We start from the raw sequence: 18,042 nt of genomic DNA, 5'->3' as shown, positions 1-18,042 counted from the left end.
CCACGAGGCTAAGCTATTTTCCCATATTTTGCAGAACAGAACAAAATAATTTGGAACTTGACATTATCATTCCAACACGGAGAAAGCTGTTCAAGGCTCTTAGGAGATTCATTTGGGCAACTGTCCCACGCAAGGTTTTGTTTAGCTATGAAATTTATTCACCAAGACACAGGTTTATATTCCACAATGGCTTTCATGCTTATGTACAGGGAAGAGGCATAGCCTAGTAAATTCAGCTTCTAGATCACTGTAGATATTTGGTTGTGGCTTTGTTGCTTTGTTGGTTTTTTGAAAGCAAAGTATCCTTTTTGTATTGCACGTGAAAGCACCTAGAGGACACAGCAACATATTCAACTTAGGAGCCAGAAACATAAAGTTGTTCAAAATGGGAGTGGAATAAAAAGTAATTAAAAGAAAGATAAGCCAGCTCATTTCTAACAGACTGCCCCTCTCTTTAGGGAATGATGACTGCTGCTGAACGACCTAACATGCAATGAGTGATCTCCACGCATCTCCTACAGGAAAGTCTGATACTCAGACAGAGAAGAAAGTTGCTGCTAAAACTACCAGCTGTGCTGGCAGGCACAGGAGATGCCAATATGGCATGGACATTTAAACACCAGCTCTTTTTGAGGTGGTTCCTGCATGTTGAGATGAGGCACTTGGTAATGTCAGCCTAAAGCAGTATATTAATTGTTGCTCAGTATAAAAGGAGCTTTAACTTCTACAAGTGGCAATTCAGGACACACAAGAGCTATCAGACGGCCCCAAAACATGATCCAGGCAATTCTTACTATGAGTGTCCAAAATAAACTGTACTTATCTGCCCAATATCTATTACATATAATAAATCAAAATAAGAATTCTCTTTTTGACAACAGATAGGCCTGGAGTTCATCTATTAGCTCTAATACAAATCGCCTTTGTTACTGAAGACCTTCAGCAGACAACTGAGGCTCCCTATTCTGTCAAAAATGAGAATATAAAATTAATCATAAAACCCTTCCTTAATTTGTCAATACAATATAGCAAATTCAGACAGAAGTATCCAGATATACACCCAGACATTTCCTTTCAGCAGGCTTCTGGAACACTCCTTAGGGAAAAGATGGGCCAAGCCCCCATGAGGCAGCAGACACCACCACACATCTCAGACATTAAGAGTAATTTCAAACAGATGGCACTAGCACTTCATTTGGGATGTCTGGAGCAAGATGCAGCTTGAGTTTCTGTTGTAAGAAAGCCAACATAACACAGCAGTCCTCCACAGCTAATGATATTTCAATTGGTGCTAAGTGATTAGAACACAGAACAATACTAAAGCTAATGCCATGCCACCTTAGTGTGGGCAGCAAGGAAACTGAAATGAACATTTAGAGGCTAAACCAAGCAATGAACTTTTAAATCAAGTTAGGAAAATCAACTGCCACACTACAGCCTGCACCACCATAACTGTCACTAGCATCTAAACCAGGTGTTTGAAATTCTGTACAAGGCTCTATTCCATGAAAAAGTCACTCCAGACTAATGCCTGGGGCTATGCCTGTGTTGTGCTCTAGGAAATATAACACCGTGGGTCCTCACAGTCCTGCCCTGTGTCAAGGGGCCCCACAGCTCACAGCTGGAGAGGGCAGAGCCAGGCTGACCACACAACTTCTGGATCCAGCCTGCACTAAGGTGCTTCCCAGCACCTCTGATGAGTACCTGCAACCTAAGAGCTGTGGAAAATGTGAAAAAAAAAGGCTTGTGTGCATGGAGAACAGAGTGCACTGCAGGAATGCATGCCATGGATAAAAGCACTACGCTGCTCTTAGAGACAATGAAAAATCCAAGCAGTGTTATTGTTTGCTTTTGCAACAGAAGCACCTTGTTGGAATGGCTAAAGAATAGATATAATTCACTGAGAAAAGGCAAAAAGGCATCTGCATCTGTATACTCTACAAAGGATTCCCACAGCCACCACCGTGAGGTGCACATGTGGTACATGGAAGTACTCAAGAGGCAAAAGAGAATCAGGATTTGAGGAAGGAGTTTTTATTTCATAGTTGGGGGGAGTGAGGGGGGGAAGGCACACACACTGAATGCTTTCCCTTTTTCTTCCCTTTTAAAAAGGAAAGTAATACCTTTGGACTTACATGTTTATGGATAATATCCTGGTCCCAGTGAAGACTATGGTAGGAAGACTATGATTAGGATTTTATCCACTCTTGAGTATTTCAGTATTTCATTATTTACTGCTGCATGAACTTTCAAGTCTAAAGTTAACATATGCACACTTCTCACCTCTAGAATACACAACTACCAACAGACAGGGGAAGGGAGAGGAAAAGCAGAACACAGACAAAAATGTACACTATTAAATTTGCTAATTACCACATTGAATTGTTAGATTCTAAACACGTACAGAATTTTGAGTTGTAATAGCAAAAGCTTTAGAATGCACTTCTGCTAGGACTCTGAAATTATTGCTATTACACCAGCAGAGTCTGGTTTGAACACAAAGGCATACAGCTCTCAGCCTTCCAAGGGTCCAGGATAGGCTGCAGCACGTAACAAAAAACCAAGTGAGGAAAAGAAGCCGAAACAAGAGGCAATACTGCAAAAATCAGTCCCCTTTAGTGTAAATAGCTATCTAAAATGTTGCTTAAGGATTCCAAATTTCAGGCAATTCTAACACTTTGCAGTAGGAAAGCGGAGGACGATTCCACAAATCTTGTGGGGAATGTGGACAATGTTTGGTATAAAACAAGTGACTACCCTCAAATCAGAGGTACTTTTGAGAAGTATGACAGAGCACCACATTGTACCTGCACTAAACTCTCAATACAGATTCCTTCTAAGACCTGCCCAAAAAAATCCCAAACCCAAGGAACAAGTGAGTCTAAACACAAGTGAAGTTCATTGTACAAGTCTGTTAAATTATAGAAATGCATAATAAGATAAAGTGCTACAAAATGATTAGTAATTTTTAAAAGTCCATAGCATTCTTCCTGCTTTACTTAGTACTGGTGACAACAGGAGATAGTGCAACTGCACTGGCTGAAGCGGAATTCACAATGTCTTCGTACTGGGGAGGTGGATCTAAATGTTGTTCGGTTTCACTTCTCATACTGATTTCACCAGTGGCTTCCTCATATGAAGGAGGAGGATCACAGTTTGAGAGCCTTGTGGATATTGAGTCTGATCGTCCATCTGCATAGCTCAGACCTCCTGGAGAGAGCCCACTGACTTCATACATTTCCTCCTGTGGGGAATGAACAATGCTGAGAGGCGGTGGAAGAGGACCTCTGCCATCAGCCACGGCACCATCACCCATGGCTTCGTGGGCTCCCCTGTGCACGTACACCAACTGTCTACGCATTTTCTTTTTAAACAGACATCTCCAGATGACAAAAACGACAATGAGGATAACAAAAAGGCCAATGATTAATGGAAATGCAAGGTAAAATGAATACCAGGAATGTCCTGTGTTACTTTCTCCCTGAAGTCCATTTTTGTAGAGTTTCCAGAACTCCTTCTAGAAGAGCAAGACAGGATAAGTCAGAACTATTCAACAGAACTATTAAACTGTTAAAAGCAAATAAATAAATAAATAATCACTGTAGTCAAATTCATTTAAATGAATGAGGAAAAAATTCTTTTAAATGAATGAGGGGAAAATAAAAAGGCATTTCAAATACTGATGATTAGAGTAAGAACAGGAATGGATAAGCACACACAATAAACTTTCCAACTGTCGTCCAATGTGACTAGTTATACAAAAGGGGTGTGTTTTTTTAAAACCAGCTCCTCACTGCTTTCAAGATTCCTGTATCTGCACTTCCTGTTTATAAATGTGCAGCACACACAGGACTAGGTGACAAACATTAAAAAGAAAGAAATCTAATCAGCATGCACATCAGCCAATTGGATCAAAACTTTTCAGCACCACTCAAGGTAAAAGTTAGGTGTTGGTTTGTTTCTTTTAAAACTGGAATAGAATTAATAGAATAGAATAGAATACATAGAATAAACCAGGTTGGAAGAGACCTTCAAGATCATCGTGTCCAACCCATCAACCAATCCAACACCACCTAAACAACTAACCCACAGCACCAAGCACCCCATCAAGTCTCCTCCTGAAAACCTCCACTGACGGCGACTCTACCACCTCCCCAGGCAGCCCATTCCAATGGGCAATCACTCTTTCTGTATAGAACTAATATAGATACTAATGCATCTGACAGGGAAATACTGTTTTGGGCTGACAGACCATTTTGGCAAAGCACAACTGTGTTGTATCAACTGCCCCCACCCTCTGGCTCACAAAGCAATTGCTGTCTGCTTATTATGAGTTGATTCAGATCCTCTGTTTAGAGTTGAAAATGGCTTCAAGCACTCTAAGAATATACACAGCTTATTGTATTCTAGAAATGTCAACAACACAGCTGCAGATAAATGGAACAGAAAGTGAGAGGTGAATATAAAGATGAAGTGGGACACCAGCACTTGAAAGCATTCTTTTCTATACTAATAGCCACAAGCACCAGCCCCAAAGATCATGGCTCCATCCAACTTCCTCTGCAGGGAATGCTAGTGGGGGAAGAACAGACAAAGAAAAGAAGAACCTGTCTCAAAAAAAGTAGTCACCCTCACCTGTAATAAGATCTCTCCTATTAAGAAACTCTTCCACTGTTTCATAGTCATGTGTAATTTCAGAACAAATCCCACAGTTAAACACCCTCTGCCCAAATCCATTAACAGAGGCTCTGAACTCCCTTCTTTTCTTTAAAAATGCAGAGACCTGACCCATTCATACTCATGCCAGCATTTATTTGGAATGACAGCACCCATCTCACATGCAAGTATTTATGTAACAGTCCCCAGACAAATGTGATGTTGCTATTGTTCTGTTATTAGTAAATGATATATTCAGGTCATAGACTGACTGTGTGCACAAACAAGTCAGATCCACCACTTTTCTGAGTTCAGAACTGCTGCTGCATGAGCAGCACTAAACAGAGAATGCCAGGAAACGGATCTCAGAGGCAGCTTAGGTCCAGAAGCAGCATGGCCTCTAGCACGGTGGCTAAGCTTGCTCTGTGCAAAGCCAGGAGCAGGACACCCTGGGCAAAATACATTCTTGTAACGTTGATGCTTCTAGATCAGAATTTACTGGGATTAAAAGCAATGCCATGATGAAGCAACTGCCTATCCTGTAGCTTTAAAAAATATACAGGCAGAACAAATAAAAATTAATAATGATTTTTAAAAAGCCTTAATTGCCACAGCAATCCAGGATCAGGAGGTTTCCCTCAGTTCCAAGGCTTGACATCACAAGCAAGCCTTCACAGTGTCCCTCTATGATGTGAACCCAGGTCCAAATCATTCAAGTTAAGTAGAACTGACTTCAGACGAAATACGCAAGTCATGGAAGATGGACTAACTTCTCTAGATACTTCTCTACTAAAAGGGCCTTCCTTGATGCATTATTACAGTGAGTCCCATATCAACCATGACAACTTTAGAACAACATATTTGAGAGGGCAAACTAAACATTAACAAATTACCTTAGCTGTACAACTGAGGACTTTTGGGATCTCTGCATAAGAACCAACAAAACCAAACACTTCACCTCTCCCCACCAGATCACCAGAGATTAGGATCTGTTACCTATTACCTTTCCATATAGTTTGAATACAACCAACCAGATTCTTTAGTGGAACAAATAATAAATATATTGAGGACTGAAAAAACAGCAGAGGATTTATTAGGATTATGAAATGCTATTGTCTGTGCTGGAACCAAACTTTGCACTTCACTGTTTCGCTGCCTCAATGGCAGCAAAGGAACAAAATGGTACAATGTTTGTAAAGATTTACTGAAAGTCATCAAATATACTGTGCAGGTGTGTGCCATTTAAAAAGAGTGTGTGGAGGAGAAAGGTAGTGTTGATGAAAAGGAAGAAGTCACACTTTCCCCCCAGCAATATGTTTTGTGTTGCAGACTTCTCCAGCGGAAGGGTAGTAGGTTGTGGCTGGTATTTTAGTATTGTTTCCATGTTAATTCTAGCTGAGAAAACATCTCTGTACCTTCTTCAGAAAGCTGAAATACCAGCATGTCTCCTTGTCATTGTGCAACATGGCAAAGCAGCAGAACAGATGTTTTCCCAGAGTGGCAGGCAATTAGTTCAGAATAGGCTATGTGGCTGTGGGGGCCGTTCAAGTTGATGGTACGACTAGACAGGTGCATAAAGAGCTTAAGGTAGCAGTTTAAACTGCCTTGAGGATGCAAATAGTGTCCACTTTCATTTTTATGCAAGACATAGGAAGAGAGTTTAGACATACACACCCCCATCAAAAATTACAGTGCTTCAGGTGTGCAACTGTCTTACAGAGATAGAGAGATACTGTCTTGCATTCAGGTGAAAAATACTAAGAAGGAAACATCTATTTAGTGGCTTGAAAAAAACAGCCAAAAAAGCAACAAAACTGTAAATTGCCTTCTCTGAGAGAAAAGAAAAAAAAAAAGCAGAAAACAACCTCATGGAAACCCACCAACCAAAAACTATCATACTAGATCCTTGCATTTTTGCAAGCCGTATTTCAAAGAGGAGCACAAAGGTTGTTAGTTCCAGACTGGAGGAACTGACAGGAACAGCAGGAAATTAATGCTTCAGGTTTGAGTTGTGCAGCTGCCAGGCAACTCTCCCCCTCTGCCATGCCACTGCTATGCTGAACTGTGAAGTGAAGGCACAGGAGAAGGACAAGTCACCTGGTCAAAGTCAAATTGTGCCCAACAAAACCATGGAGAACTTGGATTAATTTGCACACTGTGAGGTTAGTACAAACTGCAATGAAAACAACAACAAGAGAGGGAAATACCGACAACCTGTGAAGTAGCTGTAGAACTCAAACAGAAAGTTAAAGAGTAATTTAGAAGTTGGAACACTCTCAGCACAAACATCCACTCCACAGTGGCTGGTCTCTTAAACCACCACCAAAATGGACTTTGCTTCTACTGGACAAGATCATTAACTTGTGATTTATGAAAGAGACTCCAGTAATTATTTATCCTTGAGTGCTGTACAGCTGGGAACACCAGGCACAGATGCCTTAAAAGGATGAAAAACTAAGTTAAGCAGGCCATGGAATTAGATAACCACAGTGGAAAAGCCTTAGAAAACAGCTAACAGGTATTCTCACCAAGAACTAGTTTTCTGAATGTCCCTTGCTGCTTTGGCAAACAGAATTTTAAGTAATCAAAAGGAATTCTCAAGGGCATCCTACACAGATTTGCAAGACTTTTGTTTCCCTTTTATTTCTAATACTTAGAATGCAGTCTGGGTTAGTCAACTGGATCTGAATGCTGAATCAATAAGGGATCCACATGAAGATTAAGAGACTCACACCCTGCTGAGAATTTCAGCTGAGTCCTTTACTACATTTGGCAGCATCGTCAGTCTCAAATCATTCTTGGTCAATTGTCTGACTTGCTTTAAAGTTGGACTAATAATATACCAGACAGAAGACTGCTTGGTAGTCAGTAGGCAGAGGATGTAGATGAAGCAGTAATGGGAAGTGAGCATGCCTGCTACACTGTTTTCTTCTGGTCTGTCCTCAGTTTCAGGTGGCAGGAAAAGATTCACCTCTTCTCTTCTGGGTTTTTATCCAGCATCCATAATTACACACAGACTGATGCCAAAAGTTTCACTCGATAACATCATTTCAGATCTGATGCTGTCAAGTTCTAAGTTGCTCGCTAAGCATTCTAGTGGTAATGTTATGCTAGAACAGAGCTTTACAGAGAAACGTCTCTGCTATTTAAAATCTGTAGGAAATTTGAAGCAAATGAAGATCTATGACTTCTACCTTGTAAAATCTTAATGTCATGTAATTTTAAAAAACGAGTTAATGGAAGTAAAATTAGCATCAGTGCTCCAATCACAGATTGGCACAGTTAGCTTTGAACAAATCTTTTCAGTCTCCTAACAACCTTAGACAACTAACCGGTGACCCCAGACAGTGCTGCCTGCAGGCTACAGCTACTACAAATAAACAGCTTTACTAAATCAGACCTAGGATTCACCTAATCTGTTACCTTCGTTCTGACAACAATCATCAGAGACTGATGAAAGAAGAGTCCAAACGTAAGGAGGCAGTGATAACTCTCCCAGCTTCCACAGGTTTGTGCTTCAAGAACTTTCATCAGCCAAAACCGACCCCTTTTATTCCAGACTGATTTATCTTCTGTTCACTTAAATCACTGTTCTCTGAGCCTATTCAAGCTCTTAGGATCTGAGACATCCTGTGGCAAGGCAGTCCACAGCTCTGTTATCTATGGTGAGAAGAGATCGTTCGATTTGTTTTGAACCTGCACCTTCTAGTTTCCTTTGAGGCCTTTTTAGCTCTTCTGACAGAAGGGCGGCAAGTGACTGACCTCAGCTCAATCTTCATGCTACTCACAGACATCACCCATATTCCCTGATCCAAATCTTTCCCAATCCATTGTTACAGAAGTCTTTTCATATCTTTGGTCAACTGTCACACTTCTCTGGTCCTCCCTGAGCTACCAATTTGCTTTTTTTAGGAGATAAGAGATGTACAAGACACATTCAAGCTGTGGGCATGCAATGATAGGGTTACATTCTGCATTTTGATCCCTATTCCTTTCTTCAGATTCTTAGCATTCAGGTTTTTATTTTGTTTTGTTTGACTGCTGAGCATTAAATTCAAGTCTTCATAGATTCAAATTCAGATCTTGTTTCTGAGGCGAGTTCAGAGCCAATCATATATATAATGCATGTTCCCTTTCCCCTGCATGCATCACATTTTTCAGCTCTGAATTCTGTATTTTAATTCATCCACAAAGTCCTGCAAATTATTCCCTGCTGTCTCTAACCTTACTAATGCAATAGTGTTGTCCTTATAATTAACTTCAGAATTTCAAGTAATAATTCTGAATTTATCAAAATCCTCAAGCTCATACAACATTAAAGGCATTCAATATTTCCATGACAGCTATGCATGTACACTTAATTTACACAATCCTAACTTCCAAGAAAACCTCATGCATTGAAAAGAGCTTGAGGGAACAGCTTGATCTTATTCTAATATTACAAATCTGGAAGCTGCACACCTCCTCAGGAGACTCAAAAACAAGGAACCAAGTGGACAAGATAATAAATACAAAAAGAAATTACATGAAACAAAGCTACTGTAAGATAAATAAGCTATGGACTCTATTTGAATTCTGGTCTATCTATGAAAATATTGCATCTTACTCTGAACAAAGTGTATTGTGATCCTAGTCTATTGCACCCATTTCCTTCTTCTGGCACACATACATTAAGTCTTACTAAGGATGGATACTGCTTGGAGGGGACAATGAACTAAGTAAAGCCTTTATAAGCAAAAGAAGCTGCACAGGCAGGACAGCACATTCTCAGAGCCCAGCCCATTATTAAGCTACCAACAGCAGAATAAAGCAGCTAGGCAAGAAGGATACAGTAGTAGAAATGAATAAAAGGTCAGAAGCAGCTTCTCCACTGTGACATAAAGGTTATGGCAAGAGTAGGAATGAAGCTTTTTCTATTTTACCATTTCCCAAATACCCTGCAAGGAAAGTGCTATCTTCTAAAACACAAAATGTTCCTAAATAGGGAACAAGAAGGTGAATTGTGAGGCAGTGTTTCGGCAGTGCTTTCCCCAGCATCTTGGACTTCTGTGTTAGACCTTTACAGAGGGTTGTGTCATTGTATGCACTATTCTTAATTATGCAATGAGCTGTCATTAGGAACGGCCACACCAAGCCAAGTTTGTGAGGTAAAAATCATGTGTGTGCATGCACCTTAACACCTCAAAGCAGCAGCTCTGAAGAGATGTTGCATGTCCTACCACTTCATTTTAATAAGTCTGGAAGTTCTCATTCCAGCCACATCCATCTACCCAGATATGACCTCCAACAAAAAAAACACCAAGAAATTAAAATGTTCAGTATGCCTGCACTCCTTTTCTGATGTAGAGCTAAGCCACTGACGACTGGAATGCCTCATCTGTCTAAATTCTGGAAGAACTCTGCAATGCTCCCTGTACTACTTTGCTCATTGTCTCACTGGCTTTGCAAATATAATTTCTCTTTGCAAAAATAACCAACCAACCAAAAGCCAGACAGAAGGGAAAAAAGCTGTTTTGGAAGGTAACTTTTCTGAATCACATTTTCTAGCACCTGTTTTTCACTTTAGATTTATCATAGAATCATAGAATGGTCTGGGCCAGAAGGGACCTCCAAATGTCATTTATCCTCAACTTCAGGCCTAATATCATCCATATCTGTCTTGAATTTAAAAAAAAAATTAAAAAATATTGACATTATTGCATTAAATGGGTCAGATACCACCATCAAAAACCTATGTGCTGCTTTTATTTGTTGGGAAACAAAATAAGATATGTTTGGTATGATGTGCAGCTATTGCTTGCAGAGCCATTAGCCCACAAACTTCTTTTAATTGGAGAAGCCAACAGACTTATGCAACCATTAACTGTGTGGGCAGTATCTGCTTCACTCCCCTGAAGTTAATGTATCACTGCCCTTGCACAACACATGTTAGCACTGAAATTAATGTTTTTTCCAGGTTTTAGATCAGTGCTGCTTAACAATAGCCTCTGGAGGGCTTGCAGATTTTGGACTGAAGAAGTCCAATTGTCTTCCTTATTTTCAGACTTAGTCTTGGCACCAAACACTTTGGCCAGCTACAAGAGCACCTGGGTGTATTTCAAGGTATCATTTTAGATGGAAAGCTTTTTGAGTTGCTCACTCATTTAATGTGAACATAACCAATAAATGAGTTATTCCAGGAGTGAGGAAAGCAAAGAGCTGGTGCCCTCTCCTTCTATCTATTCCCCACAACAGTTCCAATCCAATTATTCCTTCCAAGCAAAACAACTGCATTCATGGTATCTAGTTCAGACTTGAGGGTGTGATGACAGGAAAACCAGTACATAGGTTATTTGGGTAAACAGTGCTGCCAAACCAATGACATCTTTGTCCACCTTTTCTCAAGTGGAGCTATTATTAATTTGTGTTCCTTTTCCTCCCAGTTGCAAGTTTTTTTTCCACAACAACTATCAGCATAATTATCTTTGAGACTTCTACTCCTTCAAATTCATTTTAACTGGGACAAAGGATTCACAAGTTACTGCTGTGCAGTCTGTCCATCTCCACTGTATTCATTTACTTAAAGGCTCAAAAGAAAAACAAATCTAAAACAAAGTTGGAAAACAGACAAGCATTCAAGGACACCCCACAATTTAGTATCAGTAGACTCCATCCATCTCTAAGCACACACCAAAACATACCGTTTTTTCCTCATTTTCAAATGCTTCTCTTGCTTCTTCATAGCTACAGATTTCTTCCCTGCATTCATGTTCGATGTCACCTTGCTTTAATTCTTCCAGAAACGTGTTGGCTCTCGGGTATCTTTTTAACAAAGAATTGGCTTTGTCCTCTGTTAAGAATACTGAATGAGAAGAGAGATAACAAAGGTCACTTCCAAAATAGATCTCCAAAACCTTGTGCTAAAATTGCTCAACGAAAACATGCTCTGGGAAATAAAGAGTTTTTCCAAAGTCTTTCCCTTTATTTTTTATGATAAAAGGCCTTTCCTAATTTTGTTCACTGTTGTAAGCAGCTGGGCTTACAATTTCAGTGGTTATTGCTATAGCATCATAAATGCAATGGACCTCAACGTGGCATCACAGTCATTTATGCCTAATCAAGATTGAAGCCAGTTCCTGAGAAGAGTGCTCAGGAGAGGCACGTGCTCAGCTCATGTGACTTCTTAAACTAAGATGACACAGAACAAAGAGATCCTGCTTGTGAACATTCAAAAACATATTTACAACTGCCTGAGGGCATCATAACCAGAATGTCTGAAGTTCTGGATATAAATGTTTATGAGAATTACCCAGACTCACACACACCAGAGCAGCTATATTTATCAAATTTTAAGTCTGACAGTTTTCTCAACCAACTCTGAAGCAGACCTGCTCCATTTACTCAACCATGAAATAGTTCCCCTTTTGGGGTGTGTGGGGAAGTAGCCTCTACTTTCTTGAATTGTATAGAAAACCTCACCTTAGCTGATGAATCAAATACAGTATCTCCAAAAGTCAACCAATGTTTTCTGACACAGGCATTCTTTACATGAATTCCTTAGTTTTTTGTTCAAGGAAGAAAGCTGGAAGTAATCTCTTTTCTTTCTTCTAATGATCCAACTTACCCTCAAAAACCTTGACCCAATCATTTTTGCAGTTAATATGCAGAAACTGGAACATTCCAAAATCTAGCAAGCTGAATTACCTGGAATTGGAATGTGCAGTAAATGATGTAGAAATTCTCCAGGTACTTTAGACCAAGAAGCAAGAACATCAGGTCAGTGCAACACTGCTCTTGGGCTCTCCCTGTCAGCTAACTGTTCAATGCACTGCCATACTAATACACCCAGGCCACTTCCACAGAACCCTAGAATGGTTTGGGTTGGAATGGGCCTTAAAGATCATCCAGCTCCAACCCCTTCTGCCATGGGTGGGGGCACTTTCCACTAGATCAGGCTGCTCAAAGCCCTATTCAACAGGTGGCCTTGAACAATTCCAGAGGGGGAGAATGCACCTCTCTAGGCAACCTGTTCCAGCATCTCACCAATCTCACTGTCAAGAATTTCTTCCTAGGGTCTAATCTAAATCTACCTTATTCCAGTCTGAAACCATTAGCCATCATTCTATCACTACATTCCCTGACAAAAAAGTCCCTCTCCATCTTTGCTGTAGTTCCCTTTAGGTGCAGGAATGCTCCTCTAACATCTCCCAGAAGCCTTCTCTCCTCCAGGCTGAAGACCCCCAACTCTCTCAGCCTGTCTTCATAGGGAAGGTGCTCCAGTCCCCTGATCATCTTTGCGGCCCTGCTCTGAACTTGCTCGAGCAGGTCCTTGTCTTTACGCTAGGGGCCCCACAGATGGATGATGACTCCAGGGGAAATCTCATGGGAGCAGAGTAGATAGAGGGGGAGAATCACCTCCCTTGACCTGCTGGGCACACGTCTCTTGACACAGCTCAGGATGTGTTCCCACACAATTTCTTTACCTATGCAATCATTTCTGCATCAGCTCACTTACAGCGAGTCTGGGACTGCTGATATGCCATGAAGACAAGTTCTCACTGCCTGCTGAAGGACAGAGACTGCCTGGTCTAGGCACTGATTTATCTATAATTTTACATTAATTAGTTAATTTTTCCCCCCCCCCTTAATATCTGATTTTGAATTTTAAAAGAGGATGGCAACAAGTCTACAAAGATATCACTATGCTTTTGCTATAGACAGAAGTGGTGGCATTTTTCAGCAGTGAGGCTACTACCACAATTAGGCATATCTACTCTAATTTCATTTTGTTTAGTCTCTGTGGTGTACTTTGTTGCAAATCATCAGACAATTACTTTCATTTTGCAATGGATTAAATGATGATTTGAAGATTAAACTCCAAACCTCCTATGCTTTCAGCTGAATATACGTGGTATGTGCATGCACTGCACAAATTACAGTGTTTGTGGTACTGTAGAACTCTACAACTGCACCCACTGCAGTTTTAGTTTTCTAAAGCACTACAGGTGAGCAAACAGGCATCTTCCACTGTGTAACTTTACTGAGCAAGTAACACAGAAATTAATATTCAAAATCTCTTCTTTCCACTTCACAATTGTTCTGACTTCCCCCCTGGCCTGAAGAACTTGGTTTCTTTCAACATGCTTTAGTGAACATCTAAATGTGATGAGCTGAAAGATTTGTTCATATCAGGAAGTCAGAATGCAGCCAGGCATGGGGATAGACTGCCACTGCTCTAGCCACTTCTCACAAACTCCTCCTCTGTGCATTTGTGCAAACAACAGCCTAGAGTGTCTTACAAGTGTCCATATGTGGAGTCACCCGAGAGTAGACAATGCACTATAAATCAAGTTTCCCTTCATTCAGCAGATAAAACCTAAGGAACTTCACTTCACAGCTGGCATCCATCCATTTTGTATTTAGCAATTCATATTCAGAAATTGTCTTTCTTCTTTCAGAATACACTATAGAAAACACATCACAGAGACAAAAAAGCCTATAGAGGAAAATCAGCCACACCTCATACTAGTTCTGAATGCATCTGATAAATACTGATCCATGATTATTCCACACCAGAAATGGCTTTTGACCCTGAAAGGCTAGGAAAAAAATGAAGCATATTAATTTGTTTTGATTTGACATTTTTAAAGTTCTGCCACTCCTAGGGACTTTAAATCCTGTTGAGAAGTGAATTACCTAGGTAGCAAGAAAACATAAAAATCTACACTGATCAGAGCAATCTTGATGGATACTGACTGCAGTACAGTTATTTAATGAGAATCAGTCATTGCCTGATGAATCCTATAAAAAGAGATAATGGAACCATATTGCTGAAACCACTTTGACTTCTTAGTATTCCAAGACCACCATCATGTAGACATTCAGTCATAATTGTACAGGAGCATGTAAAAAATGCTTTGGGTTGGATGCCCACCTAACCAAGCCACAGCATGGCCAAATTCACTACAGCTGTTACTACACAGCTGTAAACAATCAGAGGAGAGTTGCACGTGACAAGACTAAAGCAATGAAGCAATATAAAACTCCCTTTTCCACTTCAAGGGATTTAACTAGCAAATATCAGATAAAGGAAAAAGAAAAATGCTGATTTTGGCGTTATGTAAGATAGGCACAGAAATCATCTCAAGTGTCTTCCTCTCCTTCAGTTGTTGTAGAATACAGATAAAGATCTACAACTACCACATTTAATGCATTTAAACCCATGTTTATTTCTTCAGACATGCCTGTGCTCTGTAACTGTAAAAGACTTAGCTTTTAGCAAGTTTTCATGTAGCGGAAAACTACAAAGAAAAATCATTCCAAAACCTTAGTTTCACTTACAGTTATTGAAGTGAGTAGTAATACGATCAGATCAATCTGTTATAAGTTCTCTTGAAAACCTGTGTGCTATTGTAATAGCAAACAGATACTCTAGCAAGGTGAAATTCAATCAGAATCAGAAAAAGACAGGCAAGGACAAAGGAGGATAAATGTGTCTCAGCCTGCCAGCAGAAGCTGTCACAGGCAAAGAAAACAGGCTGCAGGTCTTTAGTGACAGAAGCAATAAGGAGAAGCAATGTAGGAGAAATATTCTGAGACACAGAAGTGTTGGTGAAGCAAATCCCATGGCATCCTGGACATCAAAACCAGCTCTACAGAAGTAATTTTTGAGGCTTCCTTTCTGATTCCTTACCAACACCCAAGCAGATTAAACCCACCACTAAGTACTAGAAATAAATGTTTATCTTAAATGTGAAGCTGCAGCTATGGATAAATTTCAGTCTTTCTGTAAGTGATCTTAGTAAAATTACTTGTCTTGCACAGGGCAGAAGGGAGAATTTGATCATTTGCTTAAAAAGTGACTTCTGAGAATCTGGAGTTACTGGGACAAGCTTAAGAACATTTAAAACTTAAGTACTCAAGACTGGAAATTCCTTTCTGAGTTCTTCAATTTGCTGCCAGCTTTAAGAGGTCCACAAATGAGTGTGTGATGATTACCATGGTCTGCACATAATACTTCTGTTGGAAAAGCAGTGTGATTCCAGTCCAGTTTAATGTGGGCAAAGGTCTGTTATCATATACAACACCAAACCCTGTTCAATAGCAGAGCATTTTTTTTTCTGCAAACTACTGGGGATTTTAAGTAGAGGACAGTTTTGGGGTGTGATAATGCTCACTTCATAGGGAATAAAAAAGAATGTGCACTCATCATGAAGTTAACAAACTTACCACTATCCATGATTACTGTCAGGGCAGGGAACTTGCAAATACCGGGTCTGTAAGAAGAGGAAACATCTTGTTGAGTTTGTGAATTATGATGAACTTGGAAAAGTTCTCTTGATTCCCAAATATTATTACATTGTACCAGTTGGTGCAAACCCAATGATCAAGATTAACTCCTGAGTTGTGCTCCTACTGCATGCAGACTAATTCCAGTAGTACAGTACTATGTGAAAAAAGCTAACTCTTATGAAATGATGAAAGCTTTAACCTTTTTGAAGTTTTCCATATTTAGAATATATGCAAAAATGCTGACATAAAATAGAAGGCATGTTTCATTTTAAACATATCTGCAGCCTCTGTTTTACCTAACTGAACTTGAAAGACCTTACATCCTCCACTGCAATTGGTTATACCTTATCTGAGACTTAAATTCACTCTGCAGAGATCAAGTTAACTCATTATCTTCAGTCTATGGATCAGATTTTTTCAAATCAGAATGAACACATACTGACTCACCCAGAGTCTGCTACTGATCAAAGACAGGATGCCTGCATAAAGTTCAAGGGCAGAACAAGACTTGCAGTTTGGCAAAGGAACTTGCAATACATGAGAGGTTCCCAACCTGCCCTACAAGAACTTACATGTAGTTTATACCTCATCTTGGAAAGAGAACACACAAGAGATGCTCTCAGTCAAGAAAGTGCCTGAAGCTTACTGCACCCACCAAGCAGAAAGCAAACAAGAAGTGTAGCTGAAGGCTGCAACAGTAGTTTGAGTTCTCCGTTTCTTGGAGTCTGTTAGTATAGGAAAAACATTAAGAAAACAAAAGTTTTCAGCAAAGAATGAGAAAGGTACAACTGTCTAACCAAGTTGGTAGAACTAATAAATTACTCCTACAAGTTAACATTAATTCTACTACAGAGGCCATGGTACACATTGACGTATCATCCCATCCTAGTGTCCTCACTCTCCATAAACCCAAAACCTCATAAACAAACTTCTTTGTATAAAAAAAGTGGTGTGTGTACTCAGAGGCTGGCCACAGCTACTGTAATAAACAAAGAAGGAAGGTTACCACTTAGAGCATGGGCTGTCCTACATGACTTCATCCTGCAAGAGTAGACTGCAGCACTTGTAAGGACTGCTGCCAAAGTGGGGCTTTATTAAGACATCCTAGCCCCTAGAATTGTAGGGCTGGAACTACCACACATGTGGGACAGAGGAGGAAAATGACTTTAAAGTAAGTTCACCAAGTATCTGTTAAGACAAATAAATGTGAATAAACTGTATACATGAGACTACTCTTAAATCTCACCACAATAGTGTTTAGCTTATTATTCTTAAGTATTTTAGGGTAACAGAAGCAGAAGGCTTAAAAAAATTCTTCAGAACATATATACCTCTTTTAATAGGTTGAAAGTTTGCAACATCCCCTCAAATAAGATTCAAAGCAACAGAAGAGCAAACCCCATAAATGCTCACTTGTTCTGTTGAGCAGCAGTGAACAAAATCCACCTTGCCTGGTTTCCCCTTTCTGATGGGGATGCTTTTCTGCATTACATTTCAGTTAGCCTTTAATTTTTCATTCTTTTAACATACAACTTGGGTGTGGATTTCAACAGCATTACAGAAGAACCCAGCAGAACACACACATCCAAGTCAAGTCACAACTAGATGGCTCTGTCTACTGGGAACTGTGGCAGGAGCAGGGGCTAATGTGCCTCTCCCCTGCTATGGAATGTTCTTCACCAGAAGTAGTGTTGACACTGGCTTGGCATGTGGCACGAGGTGCTTGGAACATCATGATCTTTAGGAACGAACATAAGAATAGACAAATTGGGAAATTGGGGAAAACACATGGAAGAGAAGAAAAGGGGAAAAGACTATTCATTTTTAGTCGAAACTGAGGCAACTGTATAATGAGATATTGTCAGAAGTTTACCGAATCAGCAACTAACAAATTATGTTTCTCTTCACCCTTCCTTTATTACAACAATGTATTCTTTTCTAAGAAATATTACAAATACAGCTTTACAGCAGCTGTGGTGCAGAAATTTCCTTCAACATTCATTAGTTTCTTATAGCAACTACAAGATTCAGAGCTCCTTGGAACTATGTCTGTTTTCCTACAAATGTGTCTCTTTATGCTCCTCTGCCTTCTCTCCCTGTATGTCCCCAAACTTC

General features: G+C 40.0%; 1 protein-coding gene across 1 annotated transcript in view; it reads right to left on the bottom strand.

Moving 5' to 3' along the window:
* Nucleotides 1-1,860: 1,860 nt before the first annotated feature.
* The window catches only part of PRRG1 (proline rich and Gla domain 1), a 33,657-nt gene continuing 17,475 nt past the window's right edge, over nucleotides 1,861-18,042 (bottom strand). Inside the window, exons 3-5 of the mRNA XM_054165735.1 lie at nucleotides 15,865-15,911; nucleotides 11,337-11,497; nucleotides 1,861-3,517 (exon numbers count right to left, since the gene is read on the bottom strand). Coding sequence (XP_054021710.1) covers nucleotides 2,996-3,517; nucleotides 11,337-11,497; nucleotides 15,865-15,911 — 730 coding nt within the window. The 3' untranslated portion in view covers nucleotides 1,861-2,995. The remainder of the gene's footprint in view (nucleotides 3,518-11,336; nucleotides 11,498-15,864; nucleotides 15,912-18,042) is intronic.

This window comes from Dryobates pubescens, chromosome 12 (genome assembly GCF_014839835.1).
Source record: "Dryobates pubescens isolate bDryPub1 chromosome 12, bDryPub1.pri, whole genome shotgun sequence".
NCBI lineage: Eukaryota > Metazoa > Chordata > Aves > Piciformes > Picidae > Dryobates > Dryobates pubescens.
Note: the sequence above shows the minus strand (reverse complement) of the source record. Positions and strands in the feature narration are given on the sequence as shown.